Here is a 21,455-nt window from a genome sequence, read left to right on the forward strand (position 1 = left end):
ACTCAGCCACTCATTTACTGATTGTAATGGCCTTCTTGGCTTCCTATTGGCCTGACAATTTCCCTAGAAATACATATTGTTGAAGAATAATGCTGAGGGGAATAAGAAGGCAGATTGATTTCGACAAGGGTTTTCCCCAGGCCAGGTCCTTTGGTATGGAGGGCTTTCACAGGTTTCAGGTAGACCTCTACTTAAGTAAAGCAGACAGCCTTAAGCCCAAATTTATTAAAACATTTCCGTAAATAGTTAGCTATTTCTCTTACAGGTAGAGTACAGCAATGTATTTTATTTGCATACACAGGCTAGCCAATGCCCAGTGGTCTGACTACATGGAGTTGGTCCAGTCAAGGGCAGATTCCCCCCAGCCCCCACCCAACCAAAGCCATGAATTCTCTGGCTCAATATATCTATACCATTAATTAACTATGGATGAATCTTCAGAATATCCTGTCCTAGATCTCATTGGTGTTTAGTCATTTTCCAGGCGTATCCAACTCTTCATGACCCCGTTGGGACATTCTTGGCAAAGATACTGGTGGTGTTTGCGATTTCCTTCTCTGGATCATTTTACAGATGAGGAAATTGAGGCAAACAGGGGTAAATGACTTGTCTCGGGTCACATTGCTAATAAGTATCTGAGACCAGATTTGAGCTCAGGAAGATGAGTTTTCCTGACTCCAGGTCCAGCATTCTCTCTGCTCTGACACCTAGCTGCCCCGTTTTAGCACTATACCAATGTAAATAAGAGAGTTTTCTAGAACCATGTAAGTTCCCAAGGTAATGCTACACATATTGTGTATTCGAAAGCTTTTGTAAAAGATCATAGCATTTTGAGCAAGAAAGGAGAAAGCAAGCATCTTATCTGTTCACTCCAGGCTTATGACTAAAACTTTAGCCCCAGAGAAGGAATGAGATCAGTCCAATAGCCCACAACCAGAAAGCAGAAAACTCCAAATTAGAACTCAGATCCTCTCATTCCAGACTCCGGGTTCTTTGTTTTTGCCAAAATAACTGGCTTCTTCCAATTTCTCCATCCCTATCCTTTGTACTTCCTTCCCTGGATCTTCTACTTCATTCCATCTCCCAGTCCTCTAAGCTCCCTTTCCCTGGCTTTTCCCCCACCTTTTCCTCTCTTCCTCTAACCTCTTTCTTTCTGGATCCTTCTTCCTTCTCTATGTAAGTCACTTCTTTCTTCCTGTACTCCATAATCATCATCATCCCCAACCCACGTCCTCCATTGTCTTTTATATATATATATAAAGTATATAAATATATAATATATAAAAAGTCCTCTGTAGCACATATATATATATATATATATATATATATATATATATATATATTTCTTTAGCACTACTGAAAGAGGATGTCAGTTGCTTTTTATGTTGCTTTCAAATAAAGCCACAGTGCTATAGTTGTCCAATGGAGAGAAGGATTAAAGAAATTGGAAATATGTGACTGTTCCTAACAACCAGTTCTCTTGAGTCAAGTCCATTAACATTAAGCAGTTCTTCAACCTCAAATAACACTGTTTCTTTTTGTGTTTTTTTAACTTAACATGAATTAAATAATTGTGGGTTGTGTGTGTGTATGTGTGTGTGTGTGTGTGTGTTTCTAGACATGGTAGCCATTGCAACAAGGGCTTGGTAGAGTTCAGTCATCCTGAATGGTGACTTTCTATTGCCCATGTCTTGAGTTTTTCTATGATACTTCCTCCTCTTCTCCAAAAGAAGGCCTCTGATGGGCTTTGGAGGCACTCAGAAATCATCCATAAGGAGTCTCTAGATGCTTTGAGTGGGTGCCCGGAACACAATGCTCTTCCAGGGGATGGGCAGATCTCAGACATCAGATCTATCAGTAAGCAGGAATTCACTGAATGGCTACTAGGCTTAAGTTGCAAGGGGCATACAGGATAAGACATGGTGTCTGCCCTCCAGAAATACTCAGTAGAATTGGACAGGCATGTGAAACAATTAAAAAACAATGCAAGATAATAGATTAAGTATATAATTGGGGGGTTAACCTCAATGACTAACTATAAATGGAATGACTAACTCATGTGTAGAAGGGATTAGAATTCTTCTGCTTGCTCCCAGAGGGTAAAACAGGGATCAATGGGTGGAATTTATAAGGAGGCAGATTTTTGGCTCAAACAAGAACTAACTAATAATTCTTATTGTCTAAAAGCCAACAAGAAGCTCCCTCAGGTGTAGTGAGAAAATCATGGATTCTGATTGAGGCATCTATTGGGTAAATGGTCACTTTCAACTCCCTGCTATCAAAATATACTTAAAAAGTTTGTAGTCTCAGTTTCCTCACCTGTAAAATGAACATAATACCATTTACTTCATAGTGTTATTATGAGGGTCATTTAAAGTAACAAGTGTAAAACATTATTAAGGTTTTTTGAAAATGTAAGGTCAGGGGGCAGCTGGGTGTCCCAGTGGATTGAGAGTCATACCCAGAGACAGGAGGTCCTGGATTCAAATATGACTTCAGAGACTTCCTAGCTGTGTGATCCTGGGCAAGTCACTTAACCCCCATTGCCCAGCCCTTACCATTCTTCTGCCTTAGAACCAATACTCAGTCTTGATTCTAAGAGGAAAGGTAAGGGTTTAAAAAAAAAAAGATCAAGGTAAGTTCAAAGCTTAACTACTTAATCTCTACAGATAAATCTAATTAATTAATTAATGCGATTAATCTAATCCATCTCTTCCTTTCCTATAAAATGAAAGCTCTGGACTAGATGATCTTGTATGTCCTTTCTAGCTCTAAAATTATGTAGTACTGTGATTTCCCCAATTAATTGTGCTTATTATGATGGAATAATTAAATGAGAATTTTTACTTAGGAAATTAGCCATCCAGTGATTTTGCACCTAAGTCTCTCAGTGGCACCAGGGAACTTTAAGCTGTCTCCAACTGTTCTATATGAGTTGCAGCTCCTTCTGTCTTCTGTCCAAGTTTCAAAGCCACTGGCTTGCTGAGCACAGAGATGCTAATGATAAGGTGGAGGACAGTGGGTAGGGGCTGAAGGAGATGGGTGGTGATGTCATGGAACTCTGGACATGTTATCTGAAATGAGAATAAAAGGCTGATCCTGTGTACAGCAAGAAATGGCCGATTTTCCAGCTGTCCTGGGCTGGGCTCCATTCTTAGGGCTTAAATTTAGATCAGAGAGAAAGCAGCAATCATCATATCCTTTAACTAGAATCAGCCAAACAGGATACAGGTAGCCACAAAATGTAGTCATTGCAAAGAGTAACAGAATCACATCAAAAAGGTAATAATCGGTCAGTCTTACTTTTTTGGAAACATATAGTTAAAACTGTTTAAGTGTGGAGAAGGAAAGGAGAGAGGGGGAAGTTAACTTTATAATATCCTAAAATGGCACTGATATTAGACAAGTGTACTATCAATAGGAAAAACAGAAACCCTGGGACAGGGAGCCTCCCCAGAGCCCTTGAGTTTGGTTCTAGCTTGTAGGCAGGGGCTTGAAAAGTATCCAAGGAAGCCTTGAGATCTTCTTGTCTTTAAATGCTCTGACCTTCGCTAAGGGAGCTCATTAGTTTATTATGATATAGAGCAGTATGTACACTATAATTTTGTTCAGAAATTCATTTTCTCATTTTGGAAGGTTCTCTCTTCCTGAATCATCAGAGAGACAGAGGATGGGAAAAAGAACTGAGAAGGTCATAGGCTTTGAGTGAATTATAACCAAAGGGGGGCTGTCCAACTGATATCCAAACAATGTCAAAGAAAAGTAGAGAAAGACCCCTAACATTTGGGTTGTATTTGCCCAGCACCACCACCATGAAAGTTGACTAGGAAATGGACAAGGTCTTAGGTGAGGGATGGCTTGTTCTCTTTGTCATTGGCAGAGGTGCCCATAGCTATGAAATCACAAATCCATCCAAGTCCCAAAGTATAAGGTAGTCAAGATAGCATTATAGATTCATCCATTGTCATCATCATCATCATTTTCATTATCCTCAAATTCATATAGGATTATGGCTAGGAGCTTATTATCATCCATCCCTGATTCAGTTTCTTACTGGAATGGCTCTAAGGCTGCTTTCAGTGAGCATGCAAAGGATGAGCTTTCATTCATTTTTTTTTTTGGTGATTTTCAAACATTTAATAAAAAAAAAATCTGGCATTTTACAAGTTAGGTTTACAAACTGGATACCATCTTCATATTAGCAAATCTGTTACTTACTGTCTAGGAAAAATAGGATTTGTGAGGTTTGTAACAATGTACTGAATCGGTACTGAATGTACCGATTATTGCATTGATCTGTACAAGTCTGTAGCATATTGAATTTATGTTTTATATATATTCACAGGAGAATGATTTGTTCTGGCACCAATTTGAATCCTATTGAATAATATGAGATCAAGGTAATGATAGCAATGCCAAAATGAACAACAGTAGAAGTAGAATAAAAATTCTACATTATATGAATGAAACACAGGCTCATCATGCCAAGGCAAATATAAGTAGTTTATCTCTAGACTGAGTCTATAAAATATAAAATCAAACTTGGGAATCAGAAGGCCTTTCATAAACAAGAACCATATGAAATTTAGCCACAATTTGTCCACAAGGAAGTGTCAAGAGGATAGTTATGACATGTTAATTACTTTGGAAAATAGAATGAAAAGATAGTGATTGAGAAACAGGTCATTATCTCTAGAAAGTAGAGAATGGTTATCCTTAAAGAGCCCCAAATTGTAAGATCAATGCCATTTATGCAATGAGAGAGTGAAAATAAAATGGCAATCCATCACTGCCATTTAGCAAAATTTAGTATCTATCTACCTAGAAATGGAGGAGACTAGGTAGCAAAGTCAGTAGAGTACTGGCCTTGTGATCTGAAAGTTCTGAGTTAAAATCCAGCCTCAGCAACTTACTAAATTTGTGACCTTGGACAAGACCCTTAACCTCTACCACTGGAAAAAAGAAATGGAAAACCATTCCAGAATCATTGCCAAGAAAAGGGCCTGGGACAGAGGTCTATGGGGTCATGCAGAGTTGGACTATGATTGAAATGATCAAATAACGACATGTCTAGAAAGACAATGAGATGTCAAGAATTATACATCAGAAATGAATATATAATGAATTCTCACTAATTCTCAAATATCCTTGAGCATTCAACAAATAAGAAATACCAGAATGTGATCATAGACCAAAATGTCACCACCAACTGCCCAGATATGATATTGATCCATACAAAATTAAAACCCTTTTTATTATAATCTTACTACAAAGAATCTCAAAACTATACTGAATGAAAACTTGAAAATATAGAATCAAAGTAGAAGGGAGCCAAAACTCTATGGCAATTGAAGATATATGTTGGGCCTGGTATCCTCTCCACTACTGGATTTGTCCTAACCCCATGACATTAAATCTATTACAAAAGAAGTCAATCATTTTATGTCCCTTTGAAATAAGCCAGAGAACATAGGTATAAAAGTATATTTAATATATATATATGTAAGTATAAAAATACATATTAATCAATTATATTATGTTAAATTAGTTATATCAAATATATTAATGGTGAGACAATGACTCCTTGAGTCATTTCTATCTGGAGTTGGGGTTGGAGGACCTGTGTTTGAATCCTTACTCTTCTATTTAGGACGTATGTGTCCTGGAGCAGTTTAATCACCTCTCTGATCTGAAGCTTCAATATCTGTAACATAGAAGGCTCAGAAAAAATGATTTCAGAGACCCCTTTCATCTTTAAGTCCAGGATCATCAAATAACTGGGAAGTTGAAGGGAGAAAAAAGCAATGAACACATACATTAACATAGTTAGCAATTAGCTAACTATGCTATTAGCATGTAGAAGGAAAGACCCTTGATGTTTAAGGCTGAAGGTGTTTTTTTTTTTTTAAAGGACAAGGAATGAGCAAAAGAAATGGCCAGAAAATAACATTCTATTTTTTGCCAACATGACATACAGTAGGCTTGCCTTATTTGTATCTCAACAGTTGAGTGATTTAATGATGCAATGAGCAAAACAAGTGGGCCATCTCCAAGCATTTTCTTTTCCTAAGAAGCTAAAGGATCACTCTTTTAATACTTTGTAGATAAGCTCATTTTTCCAGCAAGAAACCAAATGTAGTTAATTCCCTTCCAACTCTGGAATTTTGCCTGCCTGTCATTGATGGGACACCAAACTACATGGCATTGTAGACACAAGATACCTAACTAATTACTAACAAACTGACTAGCCAACCAAATAAATAAATAACTTAAATGCTTGAGTAACATAAACACCCACCCACACACTAGCAACAACTGAATTGAAATCTCTATGAAACAGAGAAAGCTGGAGAGTAGTGGAAATATAATTGAATTAGGAAACAAGTTTGACTCATGCCTGTCACTTATGGTCCAGATGCCTCCAAACCAATATGGCTCCAGTTCTGCACCTGGCAGAAGAATGAGTATGAAATATTACTAAGCTTACCTGGCATGCGCTGGGTGAAAAGCCCTTTGAATATGCTAAAGTCCAGTATAAGGGCAGCTATTCCATCCTGTCACTGATAGGAAGGGAAATGTGTATCAGCTTGGTTTCACTGGCACACAAGCAGCTTGGTCTCCATATGTTTGTAGACACACACATAAAGATTGTTAGGTTTTTTCCCCCAGAAGATTAAAGAGGATATCTTAGTTATTAACCTATTAAGGTCTAGTTATGAATTTGATGTGCACCAAAAAGCCAAAAACACTTGACTAACCAGTGAAGACCAAAAGTCTAATTATTATGAGCAGGAGAATGAAATCTCATGTCTAAAGCAGCAAGGTTTTAGCCATATGAGATCATCGAATGATGTACAAATCCTAAAGGCAAGTGGAGGTCTTTCTTGGACCAAGCACACTCAAGACACCCATGATAGTGTGTGTTTCCAAGGAAGTCGCTTTGTATTGGAAGAATTGTGAAGCAAATTTCTTTCTGAGGACAATCACCTTTTTTGGGGGGAGGATAATATTCAAATTGGCATTTGGGGATTTAGCATCAGAGGTTGAGAATCATTTCCTAACTCGTATTTCTTGGAGTTGAGACTCTTAATACATCGTCTCCTCCTCCTCGAAACTCTTGAATTCTCTTAAGATTCACTCTTCTACAAACGATCATCACTCACCTCATTTTAGCATCCCTAAATTACTTTGTGTTGCTTTTGTGTCTGGGTGTATTTTCTACTTCTTCATATGTATACTTGTTATACCCTTCCATGGAGTACAATCTAACCGAGAGAAGATTGCTTCTTGCCCATGCTTATATCCCACAAACCTAGGATAGTGTCTGACTCACAGTAGGCGCTTGCAAAATTCTCATTGAGTTGAATTGACTTGAATTGAACTGAATTCATTGTGTGAGCCCAAATTCAATGACAAAAAACAAAAACAAAAACAAAAACAAACAAACAAAAAAAAACCAGTGGATATGATCTGACCATGCTTTTCTGTTGTTGGTCTTTAAGATTTAGGAAGAGGGAAAATGCTGGCCTTACAGGGTGAGGCTTTTCATTTTTTGGGGGGGGTTCTGCTTTATTTTTACTATTTTTTTCAAGTTGAGGGGGAGTGTGATGAGTTATTCCAGTAGAGAAAAGCATTTGCACCTGCTACGATGTTTCCCCTTTCAAGAAAGGATTTGAATGGACTTTCCCTCTTTTCTCCAATTGCTTTTTCCCCCCTGAGGAGGAGGGTTCCTATTTGCATTCTTTAGTTTGACTGATGTGTCTTTTCTTCTCATGCTGAAGGATTACACTTTATGACTACCAGGCTATGTGCAGAACCAACAAAGAGAGCACTGACCGGGCTCACAGTTTATTAGATGTAAGTACAGTCACAATGAATTTTCCTTCTAGTAGATATCCCAGAAAATTCTGTCTGACTTTTTATCTGTGTTTTCACGTTTCTCTCCAACTCTTTGCCCTCTTCCCTACTTCCAATATCATAATTTGAAGCCTGTTGTGTATATTATTTAGATAGATTATTTTTGTATCCTAAAAATAACCTCTTTCCCATGAAAAATGTTTCTTTTTTCCAACTTACCTTGAATAAAGTGATTAGAAATGAAGGAAGATTTCAAGGCACAAACATCTTTTCGAAGTTAAAAATCCTGAAGTTTGGGGGTTTTGTCATTTGGAAGGATATGAAAGGAAGTTGAATTTCTCTTCACCATTAGGCTGCAGTCTGATTTCTGGTCTCTAATTGAATAGATATTTTGTATCAAAGATCCTTTCCTCCTGCCCAGAAGCTCAGTAATGACCCTGCAGCTATTCCTAGGGGTAATTAATGCCCCGGTTAAGGTCCAATGAGACACCCATCAATTAACTGCCATCCCTCTCCCTAGAGTAAAATACAGAGTGTGAATCGTGTAAATAGTGCCATTTGGACCACACAAACATCCATCTGTAGATGTATACACACACACACACACAAAGGTAGGCATGAGGTCCTCAAGTTTAAAACAAGTCAAGAAGGGAATCTGACTAGAATGACTCAGTAGACACATTCAATGCATATAGAGCAATGAAAAAGCAAACAAACATGTTTCCATTTTTCACTAAAGAAGCAACTCTGCAACATCACAGTCCGAAGGACTAAAAAAAGTATTGTTTTCAAACAAAAGATGCCAGACATAGAGGGGGAAAGAAACAAACAAAAATAATGCAAAACAAAAATATCTTTATTTGTTGCAGGATTCGTGAGGCACATCTGATCCTTAGAAAAATCCAATGCTCCTCTTTTCTCTCTTTTCCTTCTTTTGGAATTCAGCTCCTCTCAGCAGTGGGAAGAGTTCCAGCAGAACAAAATAAATAAATAAATAAAGAGTTCCCAAGATACATTTCCACCAACAGAATAAAATAAATAAATAAATAAAAACAGTTCCCAAGATGCATTTCCACCAGCAGGCTTAAAAGCTCCAAGGCTTTTAAATATTAATACACATTTTAATTGTTTAATCCTGTATTTACATAATCCTCTCCCCTGCCCAGGAGTTGAACTACAACTTCTTAGAGCTTTTGGTGAATGTCATTTCCCATTGACTTTCATGTGAGCTTCAGGAGAGCCTGCCATGTCACCCTGACCCTGTTTTCTATTCACTGTTCATCCCAGGCTACTGAGACCCACTAAAAATGGTCTTGCACAGCCTGACTGGTCAAAGATATGGCATTTCTCAATGGTCTGACCACTGAGACCTTGCTGAAAGATCTGAGTATTTTTCAAGTCATAAAATAGAATGGCTAAACCACAGGGTTGGAAGGGCACGTTTGGTTTTAAATAGCCAGTCATCAAAAGTTCAAATCCTGATCTGAACTTAATTCCTTGGGCCCAAACACTTTTGCCTCTCTGAATTTGCCTCTTTGAGGAGTGAGGGAGACATCCACGGCTTCTGCTTCTGCTTCTGCTTCTGCTGCTTCTGCTTCTTCTTCTTCTTCTTCTTCTTCTTCTGCTTCTGCTGCTTCTTCTTCTTCTTCTTCTTCTTCTTCTTCTTCTTCTTCTTCTTCTTCTTCTTCTTCTTCTTCTTCTTCTTCTTCTTCTTCTTCTTCTTCTTCTTCTTCTTCTTCTTCTTCTTCTTCTTCTTCTTCTTCTTCTTCTTCTTCTTCTTCTTCTTCTTCTTCTTCTTCTTCTTCTTCTTCTTCTTCTTCGTTAACAGTATTTCCAGTTGCCTTGTTTATTCTCAGTTTTCCCTTTCTATCCCACAATAGGAAAAGGTGGAGAAAGTAGAAAATGCAACGTTTCAAGCATAGACACAGTCTGGAACTGATTTTTGCTTTGTTAAATATTGGACAGCTCTCCCATTTCTGGGGTCAATCAGCATAATTAAAAGGCTGCAGAATTACTGAACACACGCTAAACAATGGTTAAATCTGCAATAATATTTCCATATTTCAGTTTGAACAGTCCACAAGCGCAGCCCCCAAAAGACTGAGACATTTTTGTCGGTGGTGTTTAAGATCTCGGCCTCTTAAACCCAGCCCTGGCAGATGTCGTCCCCTCATTTTTTCCGGAGGCCTCCACATGGCTCACATATCTGTCATGCCTAGGCACAAAGGCCTGAGTGAAAGAGAGAAAGAGAGACTCCATGTTTTCCAGAAATCAGGAAATTGAATTATCTACATAGGAAATATCACAAAATAAACAGCCAACTCTTTTTTTAAATTAAAGCAGTTGGAAATAAAGACCAGAATGTCCCCCTCCCCCAAATCTGCCTTTATGGAATGAAGGAATTTTTTTTTCGAGGATAAAATTCCTTGTTTGCATGTCGGCTATTAAAAAAAAAAACCTTCCCAAATGTCAGGAAAGGGCTCTACACCCCACCAAACGCTCCTCTCTAGCATCACCCATTGGCTGTGGGCAGATTAAATGCCTAGCTCTTTCCCTTGCCTTAAGGGCGAATAGATAGCCTTAAGTGAGAATGGCACCTTTAATAGACTCTTCTGAGAGTCCTGCTTTGTGCCCAGTAATAAGTACTACAAGTCCTTCCGCGTTCGACCAGGAAATAGGAGCCCCGAGAGATTGGAACTTTGAGAGTCATTGGCTGGACTTCCTTCCTTTGGTTCCTCCACCCAGGGCTACCCTTTGTATGGAATCTGGTTTATTTTCCTTGTAAATCCCATTTCAAGAGGGGCCCATTTCAAGATGTCCAGCGCCAGCCCAGGGATACAGTATCTTCTTTCATTTCACCACTTAGATAAAGCTGCTTTTTTAACTCGATAGCCATCAGCCCCAAGGAATAACATTGTCTTTGCACTACTTTCTCCCTCCCCCCTTCCCCCTTACTCTATTGGTTGCTTCTCTACAGCCTTATAATGCCTTCTTTGCGGCTGTTAAATGGATAATGACGGAACTGATCTTGTGAGTAAACCTTTGCTGAGATGCCATTTTGCTTTGAATGTCGTCTTTCTCTTTGGCCTGTTCTCCATTGACCTGGAGGATGCGGGAGGCGTTTTCTTGTTGGGTTTCTGGGCACGTCTGTCGGGGCTCCTAAATGGCCACGCTGGAGGCCTTGGACCATCTCCCCCATCGGAATGAATGATCGAACGGTGTATGAAGTGCCTCCTGGTCACTGCTCATGCCCTCCCGGGCTTTGTTTAGCTGTCTAACAGCTTGCCATCCGCCAGCCCAATTTATTTATTGTGGTTACAGTTACATTCCCCATGAATGTCTGGCTGTTTTGAATGCTGCATGGGTGGGCTCTGGGCCATAGGACCAACTGTCATGGTGATTCATTACACCACTTTGGATTGCTTAGCATGTACAGTCACGGGGCCTTTGAAATCATCTGCCAGAACCAGGGGGAGGGTCTCAGGTGTGATTTAATTGTTTACCCTGTCAAATACTAGTCATGTTTTCAGTGTCAATGATTCATCAGTGACTTGAGTCAAACACAAGAGTGGCACAATGATGAAAGCCTGAGCTATTAGGAAAAAAAGGGGTATTGGACAGAATCCACAGGCAACGTGTCCCCCGAAGGGAGGGACTCCTTAGATTGGCATGGAAACAAGTCACTGCCACAGCAACAAGCCCCTATCTTCTCACCTGGGGCTCTTGCTCTGAAATTCGTCTATAATTTCCAATATTCCCAAAAATGTTCATAGTGTTTGTAAGCCAGTGGAAAATCCCGTTAGACACCGAAAGCTGGGCTGAGAGTGGGTGGGGGAATAACAAATGGCACCAGAACTTGGAATGAGAGTGACTTGTTGGCCGGCATCAGGGACAAGTATGAAAAAGAAATCAGCTGAACCTCTCCTCGGCCCTATTCATTCAGAAAGCCATTTGCTATGACTATTACTTGGGGGGCGGGAAGGGGGGGGGGGGGCGATGGTTTCCTCTTACCTTGAAATGCTGTTTTTCTTTGTGTAGTTGAGAAATCTTAGTTGTTTTAAAGCTGTCCCAAGGCATGCTTTCACGGGGAGTTTATATGTCACACGCATACAGACCGGCACATCAGTAAGCCAAGACTACTAGGAGCCTTATTCAAACAGAGCTGTTATTTCAGATTGGAAAAAAGAGAAGAAAGCATATTTTTGTTCCTCTATTAAGACTAGAGAATTCCCAAGTCCATGGCCCTTCACTAAGGGTTCAGAATAGACGGGATTCTGAATGAGATCTGCCTGTCAAAGGGCTTTGGGCTCCTCGCAGGAGACTCTGTGCTGGGAGCCAGCCCTTGTGGAGGGGGATGGGGGGTGGGGTGGGGGGCACGACACCACCGGGATATCTTCCTCTAGTGTTAATGGGAAAAACAACCTTTCACTCACAAGATAAAGCCCAGGGAAAATACACCAAGAACTAATCCAAATGGCCTAGGAACTATGTCAATAGCTCTAATTTGGGATTTGTTTTTATTTTCAATGGGGTGAATCAATCAGAGAGCACATCACTGCAGTGGTAGATGGCCCTGTAATGCTGACCTTTTCCTCTAATTGCTTAGGTTTCTGGTGGAATTTAACTTGTGCAGTTGGTGGCACTCAGAAACCACAGCCAAAGGTAAGTAGATGCTTTGTTATCTTCTAGTCAGCCATTGCCATTGTTGTTGTTCATTTCTCTTATTCAAGTAGGGGCTCCACAATTTCACTGGTGTAGGGCAACTCTGGTATGGTGATTTCTAACACATATACATTTATATGTATTTTATGTATTATATATATATATATTTTATATATATTATATTTCTGTAACACTAATATTTATATAAATACATATATTTGTATTGATTTATATATTATTTTATTTATATTTATATAATTCATTTTAATATATTTATTTAATACTTTATATTTATATATCACTTTATATAATTATATATAATAAATTATATAATAGTATATAATAATTTCCATGATATAATATAAATAATTCATCTAGAATACATATATACATGTTATACTATAACATGTATATATGTATTCTAGATGAATTATTTATATATATATAGCACATATATATGTATGTATGTATATATATATGTATATATATATATATATATATATATATATATAGCACATATACATTTCTAGCACATACACATTGAAATTTAGACTGTTAGAGAGTTGCCTAGGACACTTGAAAGGTTAAATAATGATCAGAGACCTAGTAAACCTTTGAGGCAACACTTGAACTCAGGACTTCCTGACTCCTCTAATCCAAGCTGCCTCTAATGATCTCTTAAAATCTCCCAGGCAGTGACCCAGAGTTTCAACTCTCCTTGTTGGCTTTCACAAGGGAGGATTCCCATGTGGAAAATGTCATTCAGAATATGCCTCAGCACACACCCCAGTCATGTGCTTGGGAACTCCCCCACTGCACAGAGTTTGTCAAAACAATCTGGGATTCATGCCTTGGGAAGTTGCTCTGTGATCCTGACCCCGAGTCAGGCTGAACCTTTGCAGACTATGAGGGTTTGATCCTCAGGAACCTACAGAGAAAAGCCAACAAGTTGTCCAAGAAGTGCTTGGACCAACGTAAAATCTAAAGGAAACAAAGATTTCTGTGAATTCTTTCTCATAGAGAGATCATTTCTTCTTTCCCTTAAACTAGTCATCTCTTCATCTTTTTTTTTTATCATTAAAAAATTCATTCTTTCTTCATCAATCCTTTTTAGTTGTGATAATCCCATTTCAGCAGAACATGGCAAACATCTTAATCCAGGAAACCAGACCATCCTTATCCACGCCAGGTTTGAACAGGGGTGTAATTATTTTGAGGTCAATATTGTTGTGATTCCCATTTAATAGATATCTCAAAATAGATATCATAAAATGGGATGAGGAGATTAATTTGTTATTTATTAATCATTTTGCCCATCATAATTCAAATAAGGCATTGCTGCATTAGAGTAAGAAGCATCAAGAGGGAGGACGTATGGACTCAAAAAAGATGTGGGTTTGATTCCTCGCTCTGTGAACGGTTACCTTTGCCAACCTGTGTCTTCAGGAGGGTCTTTCCTGGTGAAAGATATGTGTGGAGCTAAATATTGTGGGCTAGTATCAAATTATCTTCCCCTTTGCAGTCTCTTTCATGTTGTGATCAGCACACATCTTTCTTTGAAAGGCAGCCTATGGCACTTTAACAGTTTTAATTGCAATATTTTTTCCCTTTTTTGATAAAATGAGAAATTTTGTCTGTTTGGAGTTTCCATCCATTAATAAGAGCCCGACTTCAAGAGAAATCCTTCATATCCTTAAAGAGAATAACATTTCTCAACACCTCTACCTTTGATTCTCCAGGTTAACCAACCCCAGCTGGTTCAGTTGAACTTCATGTGGGCTAACTCTTCACTACTCCAATGACCATCCTTGAGTCATCCTCCAACATTTTTATTTCCTTCATTGAGTGGGTTCCCCAAATCAGAATATAATTCTCAAGAAGTGATCTGAACCAGGCAGAGGGGACTACAGGATGGATAATGTAGTGTAGAAAAAGAATACTTCATTTGGAGTCAAAATTATGGGGTTTCAAGACTAGTTATATTTAAGAGCAGTTTGGGTATGGATGTCCTGGGTCGAGAGTCAGGAAGACCTGGATTTAAAGCTGGCTTCAACCACTTCTTGGCTATTTTACCCAGGGCAAATCATTTAGCCACTATCTCCTTCAGATATCTGGTCTATTAAATGGGAATCAGAGTAATATCTAACTCCAAATTTGTTGTATGGATCAAATGACAAGATATGTAAATCTCAGCATAGTGCCTGGTACATTGTTGTTCAGTTAGTTTCATTCTTATCTCACTTTTTGTGATCCTATTTGGGATGTTCCTGGCAAAGATACTGGCATGGTTCACCATTTCCTTCTCTAGCTCATTTTACAGATGTAGAAACTGAGGCCCACAAAGTGAAGTGACTTCTCCAGGGTCATATAGGAAGTTGTGTATGAGGCAGAATTAAAACTTGGAAAGATGACACTTTCTAACTTCAGGCCTATCACTCTGCCCACTGTGCCACCTAATTGCCCTTTTTTGGCATATAGTAGATACTTGAATGATTAACAAAATACATATGTGACCTTGGACAAGTCATTTAAATTTTCTTGGATTCAGTTACTCTTCTGAAAAATGAAGGGATTGGAAAAATTATTTTTGAAAACGTTTCCCATTAGAGAGTTATGATATGATTCCCTTCCTGAATATTATGCTTCTATTAATAAAATCTATGCTTATATTGATCTTTTTTTCCTTCTGTTATATCACACAGACTTCTTTTGAGCATGGGAATTTACTAAATTTTCCTTCCCAGTAATTTGGACATATTCAAATGACAGAATCATATCAAGCTACACCTCCTCTGTACTGAAGTGGTTGCATTAATTTTTTGAACCCAAATAAGATTTTACACTTATCTGTCTCCTTTAGATTGTTCTGAATTCTGAAATGAGAAACCCTAGGCTAGACTTACTCCTCCCAGAGCCTTTGGCAGCAATCAGAGATGACATGGGTTAAAACAAAGGTCTCTGATCACTCTAGTTTCTGTTCTTACGGTACCAGGAGTTTTTTCTTTAAAGACCATCAGAAGGGGCAGCTGGTTGACTCAGTAGATAGAGAGCCAGGCCTGGTGATGGGAGGCCCTGGGTTCAAATCTGATCCCAGGCACCTCTTAGCTATGTGACCCTGGGCTTAACCCCTACACTTAACCCCCATTGCCTAGCCCTTACCTCTCTTCTGCCTTGGATCCAATACATAGTGTTGATTCCAAGACAGAAGGTGAGGGTTTAAAAAGAAAAAAAGAAAGAATCAATATGAAGAGTAGATACTAAGACAGAAGAAAAGTGTCTAAAAAACCTAAAGATCATTGGAAGTGAAAATTTCTGTCACAGTTAACCTCCCTTGGATTGCTTTTTCATTTCATAGCACTCTTAAGGATAATTATTTAAAATGTAAAAAGGAAATGAATAATCTCATTTCAATGTCCTAATTGCCACATACGCTCTAATTTCTCCTACAGATACATTGAATAAGACAATTTCAGATATTTAAATTTTAAAAAATTGCCATTTTTTTAGCTTGTGAAAGTGCATTAAGATACAGATATCACCAATCACCTCCCTTGGGCCAGAGGATACGCATGGAAAGAAGACCCTCCCACCCTAGAGTGCCCAAAGTTTCCTGGTAGAAAGAACACAGGCTTGAAAGATGAAAGATCTCATTTAACATTGTGTCTCTGATACTTGGTGCCAGTTTTAGCTTCAGCGAGTCTTTTCCCTTCTGTGAGATTCAATAATGATATGCAGAAATGAGGGGATTTGATGCATTTGATGTTTTCTGCCAAAGGTTACTTCCAGGTTTGAACCACCATATATATAACAGGGGTAGGAATTCACAGTATTTACTAATTAAGAAATATACCATTCACAGAAAAGGAATCGAGGAATCAAGAATGACACTCTTAATATATGAGTGTTTTTATTTTCATTTCCCTGATTAGCAGAATATATCATTTTATTGCATAATTAGGATGTGGTCAACTGGAAGAATTTTACGTATTGGGTCCAATTAGAAGGAAAAAAACAATAGGAAGCAGAATATTTTCTAATTTTATTTACTCAATTTGTAGGGTAAGGGACAAATTTAATTGGTTGCTTCTATGTAGAAAATTACTTAATGAGGAAATTCTCTTGTATCAGTGAAGGATGGCACCTGCCTTGCTCCATATTGTCATGAGACGTTATCCAAAGCACTCAAATATTGACTTGCCTGGGATCATTCATCTAGTATTTATGAGTCAAAGATTGAACTATGAAAGAGGCTCCATCTCTGCTTCACCACATGGCCTTTTCTCTAAATATCTTAAATGCTTCCCATTGAAATATCTCAATCATCTGCCTCAAACATTTTTTCTCTACTTCATATTTTTCCTTAATTTCCTTAATGTGAGCATTTCCGTTATGGGTGTGATCCCACCCAATATCATGATCCTATCAAGTGGAATTCTTGTCCATGAATTCTCAGAAGAGGACCCCTCTCCAAAAGGTTACAGGATGACTTGTAATCATTTCAATATGTCCATTTTTCAATTGAAAAAATAAAAATATTGATTCTCAACTTTGATCTTTATGTCATCTATATTTCATAATTGATCCATCCTCTCTGACTTTCCCTAAGAGCTATCCCTGAAAATAAAGCATAAAAAGAGGAGGAAAATGAGTTCAGCTAAAGTACCCAACATTATATGAATTAGATGGAGTGTTCCACACTCCTAATCCCTACCCTCTGCAAGAAAGCAGAGGAAGTTACACACTCACACTCAAAGACACACACTCACAAATGAAAAATTATTGCTATGAAATTATAATGGCCAAGTTTTGGCCCAAAGGAGGGCCACAAAAGACATATTTGCCCTTTGAAACATTCAAGGATCACTGTAAATATTTTACGCTTCCCTCTCTCTTTCCATGACCAGCCCATCGCATTTTCCAGTTATATGTGAATCTGATAATATATTTATTCAGTTTCTCATATGGTAATCAATTCCTACCATGAAATATAGTACATAGACACATATGAATATATATGCTGATATATGTGTATTGAGATATATATGTGTATTTATAAACATACATAGATACACATACATACTGATGGACTATCTCAGTGCAACCAATGGTTAATGGCTTGGAATAATAAACATTCTTTATCCACTTAGTTTTCCCTATACAGATGGTGACCACACTATGAAACTTACCAAAGTCTTGCCATGTTACAAGATTGAATCCAGTCAGCAAAATGGCAAATTGGAACGGCCACCAACTAGAGATAATGCTTCCATTTAAACTCTGTGCTTAGATCCGTCCTGTGTTGGCAAGCATACTCCCCCCCCATTTTATACTTTGCTCAATATTAATTCTTCTCTCACTCAGTAATATACATATATGTATGTATACATAATACATATGTACATACATGTGTGTATACATATATATGTATGTAATTACAGATCTACTTAAATTCCATGCAATAAATTCTGCTTTGGTTGGCTTTATTTGAAATGCTTTATCCATCATAATGACAAGGCAGGAAAACCCTGGGCAAAAGCAATGGAGACATCTTCTTAATCCTCTTCATAATTCACGCCACCGTATAGCTTTCCAAATACTTTCTCAATTTGACTTGCCAATAGTATTCTCTAAGAGCTTTAGCAAACCATGCCAGCAGCACCATATTGAATACTTAAACCAAGAGCTGGCTATCTTTGTTCAACTGTTCTAATGTAATCCTTGGCTTCTTCTTTATTTGAATGGCAGAAGCTCAATTTAGGGACTTCTCTGGCATATGGAGACTCCCAAATGTGGAACAGAAAACTCTAGCCGGAGCCACTATTTTTCATTGATACTTTATGCTTCTAAATTGCCTTTTCTTATTGAATGTTGGCAACAAGAAGATTTTTCAGGGTGATGAGTAGAGCATAAAGCAAAGGTCTGTGATTCTAAAAGGGTAAATCTAAAATGTATGTGTCAGTATTGACATGGGAATAAATATTGAGTTGAATTCACCCTCATCTATCTGGACCAGTTAGGAGTTATTAGTTCCTTAAACACAGCAGGTGCTCACAAATGTTGATTGAATGAAGATTGAATGAGTTTGGAGAACTCATGAATCCCCTTCTTGTAGAGAGTAACATGTCATTCAGGGCGATATATAACATGGGCTGGTTTGTGTCTGTCATTAAAACAAATGCTTATATGTAGTTTGTTCTTGTAATTTCCTTTATATATATTTATATAATATGTTTCATATTATATAAATTATTATATCATATCATATTATATTATATAATTTATATAATAATCATGAAACAATAGTTTTCTCTCCCTCACACTATATAACATACTTCATCAAATCTATACATGATTATGTTTATTTGTGCACATGTTGTTATATACAATTGTAGAAATTGCTTGTCCTTCATAGAAGAAACTGATGTTTGTACATGGATTTGCTTGGTTGAGTTTTTGTAGCTGATAATGATGATGTAGCTACCAAAGGAAAAGCAATTTATAAAATTGTTTGGCAAATCCCTTGACTCGAGTGATAACAAAGACCCACATGCTTTCTGGAGAAATTCAAAGGGTTATGTGTAATAGACAACCCTTATGTTCATTTGATGCTGACACTGAGGATTCTTTTGTTAATTTTTTCTCAGCCCAAAGGTTGAAACAAACTCTGGAACCCTGTGACACAGAATATCCAGCCTTCGTCTCGGAGCGTACCATCAAGGAGACGACGGGCAACATTGCATGCGAAGACTGCTCCAAGTAAGCCCTCCTTTCAACATTTGAGGGAATTATTGATACACAGTTCATCTTTAAGCCATGCCCTAAATTGGAGCTCAGCAGCTCTATCCATTCTCTAATGTGAGGAGGTATAGTAAATAGACCCAAAAGGATGCTTTTTGTTGCTTAGAATTTTGATGGCATTTTTAAAAAAACAACTTACCCACTAGAATGTATGGGGATGTTATTCAAAAAGCTTCAGAGTTGTTGTTTCCAATTTTTTATTTTTTTTGGTGCAGCATTGTTGTTTGGGTGAGTGAAGATGTTTCCAATAAAATGGGTATTTCTGACTTCATCAGCTGTAAAACAGAGGCAGGATTTGGAACAGATTGTTATCCCGAAGTCCATGAACTTTAAATACATACATACACACACATACACACACACACACACACACACACACACACATATATATATATATATATATATATATATATATATATACACATACATATATTTGGTTTCCTTTGTAAGCTTTCATGGTTTATTATACGGCATTAAAAACAATATTCTGGGAAGGGCTTCATTAGGTTGATGCCAAAAGATATTTGACAAAATAAGGACAAGAGCCTCCAATTTAGAAGTTAGTGACTTAGGGTCAAGGACAGATATGGCCATTAACCAAAAACAAAGCACAAGTAGAAGATGATCTTCTTGAAGACATTGACTGGTTTTCCTTTTAGCAGGTATATTCCCAGGACCTACCAGAGCTCCTATTGCATTCATTGTGATCCAGGAGTCAGTTTGAGGATAAACAGGTGGGGAGGTGGACCAAACCTGTGATTGCCTTACTGTAGGGGACCATCGGGTGTATGCGATTCCTGCACCTGATATAGACCCTCAACTTGCCTATAACTGATCATATTAGAGACCATCCTAGGTCAATAAAAGGAGATCTGATTGCCATTTGGTAAGAATTAGAGGCAGAACTCAAATGGAATTTTACCTGGCTTCAGTACTGGTCCCCTATCCATTGTGTACTCTGCCTCTAACCTTTTGAAGTTTCTTGATGAAGGATTAAGTTTCATGATGAGTGTAATGGGGAAAATATTGAATATGGAGTCAGGGGTCCTGGGTTCAGATCCCAGATCTGCCACTTGCCATCTGTATGACATTGGTTAATTCAATGAATTTTCCTGAGCTTCAGTTGGTTCATCTGTAAAATGAGGACAAGATAAGTCCTAAAGTATCATCTAGCTCTGGCAACCACTGGTGGATGCTGCAGTGCATGGAGCACTGAACTTGGAGTCCAAAAGAGCTTAAGTTCAAATCCTATCCTGTCTCAGATACCACCTAGGTTTGGAACCCTGAGCATCAAGCTCTCTGGCCATCAGTTTGCTCATCTGTAAAAAGGGAATTATAATAATACCTACTTCCCAGGGTCATTTTGAGGATCAAATGAAATAAGCTCGATAAGAATTATAACCCCTAGATACTATTTTAGTTATTATTTATAATATAAACAATATGTTATATAACATAATTTGTCATAAATCATAATAATTCATTTCTTTATTGGATAGTATAATACATTGTTATAAATAAAAAACAAATTATGTTACAATAAATGCTACATACTTTCCAACGATGGTGGTGATGACGACAATGATGATTTCCTTTAATAAACAGAGAAACTTAAAGAGCACTTTAAGGTTTGAAAAATGTTTTTACATCAATTTCAGAGTTAATTTCCAAATTGAACTGAATTCCAGTCTAATGAAACATGTGCAGAACTTTTACCATTATATCCAGTAAGCATCTGCGCTTTAGAAGCTCATTGTATAGCGAGCTCTCTTTACAAACGTGTCTTGGTTTAGTACCAAAGCTGAGCTGATTTCTATCGCCTTGGTTTTACAGACAGAGTCAGTGTCAGAATCTCGTGGGTGCCCAGAGGGCTTGTTGCTCGGGGCTCTTTTTCAGAATTGGGAGTTTCTGAGATAGAACCTTCCCATTTGACTTGACTATGAATCTGAGCTATAAGTCCAGGCCTGTCCTCAGGCTAGCTCCAGCCAGGCAAGGATTGCCTTGCTCTGGGGTTTGGATATTCATGGCAGGCTTGGGCAGAGTCTCAAAACCACAGTTGGCGCTTACGCCAGCCTGGCGCCCTGTGGACCTCTGCCATAGAGCTTGGAGCCTCACTCTAGCCTTGGGTAAGGGCCTCC

General features: G+C 38.1%; 1 protein-coding gene across 1 annotated transcript in view; it reads left to right on the top strand.

The window, feature by feature from the left end:
* CACNA2D3 (calcium voltage-gated channel auxiliary subunit alpha2delta 3) overlaps positions 1-21,455 on the top strand; it is a 1,058,263-nt gene that overhangs the window by 995,351 nt on the left and 41,457 nt on the right. Inside the window, 4 exon segments of the mRNA XM_016424623.2 lie at positions 7,782-7,857; positions 10,835-10,887; positions 12,464-12,519; positions 19,164-19,275. Of these exon segments, the coding sequence (XP_016280109.2) occupies positions 7,782-7,857; positions 10,835-10,887; positions 12,464-12,519; positions 19,164-19,275 (297 nt within the window).

Source organism: Monodelphis domestica, chromosome 7 (genome assembly GCF_027887165.1).
Source record: "Monodelphis domestica isolate mMonDom1 chromosome 7, mMonDom1.pri, whole genome shotgun sequence".
Classification (NCBI taxonomy): Eukaryota; Metazoa; Chordata; class Mammalia; order Didelphimorphia; family Didelphidae; genus Monodelphis; species Monodelphis domestica.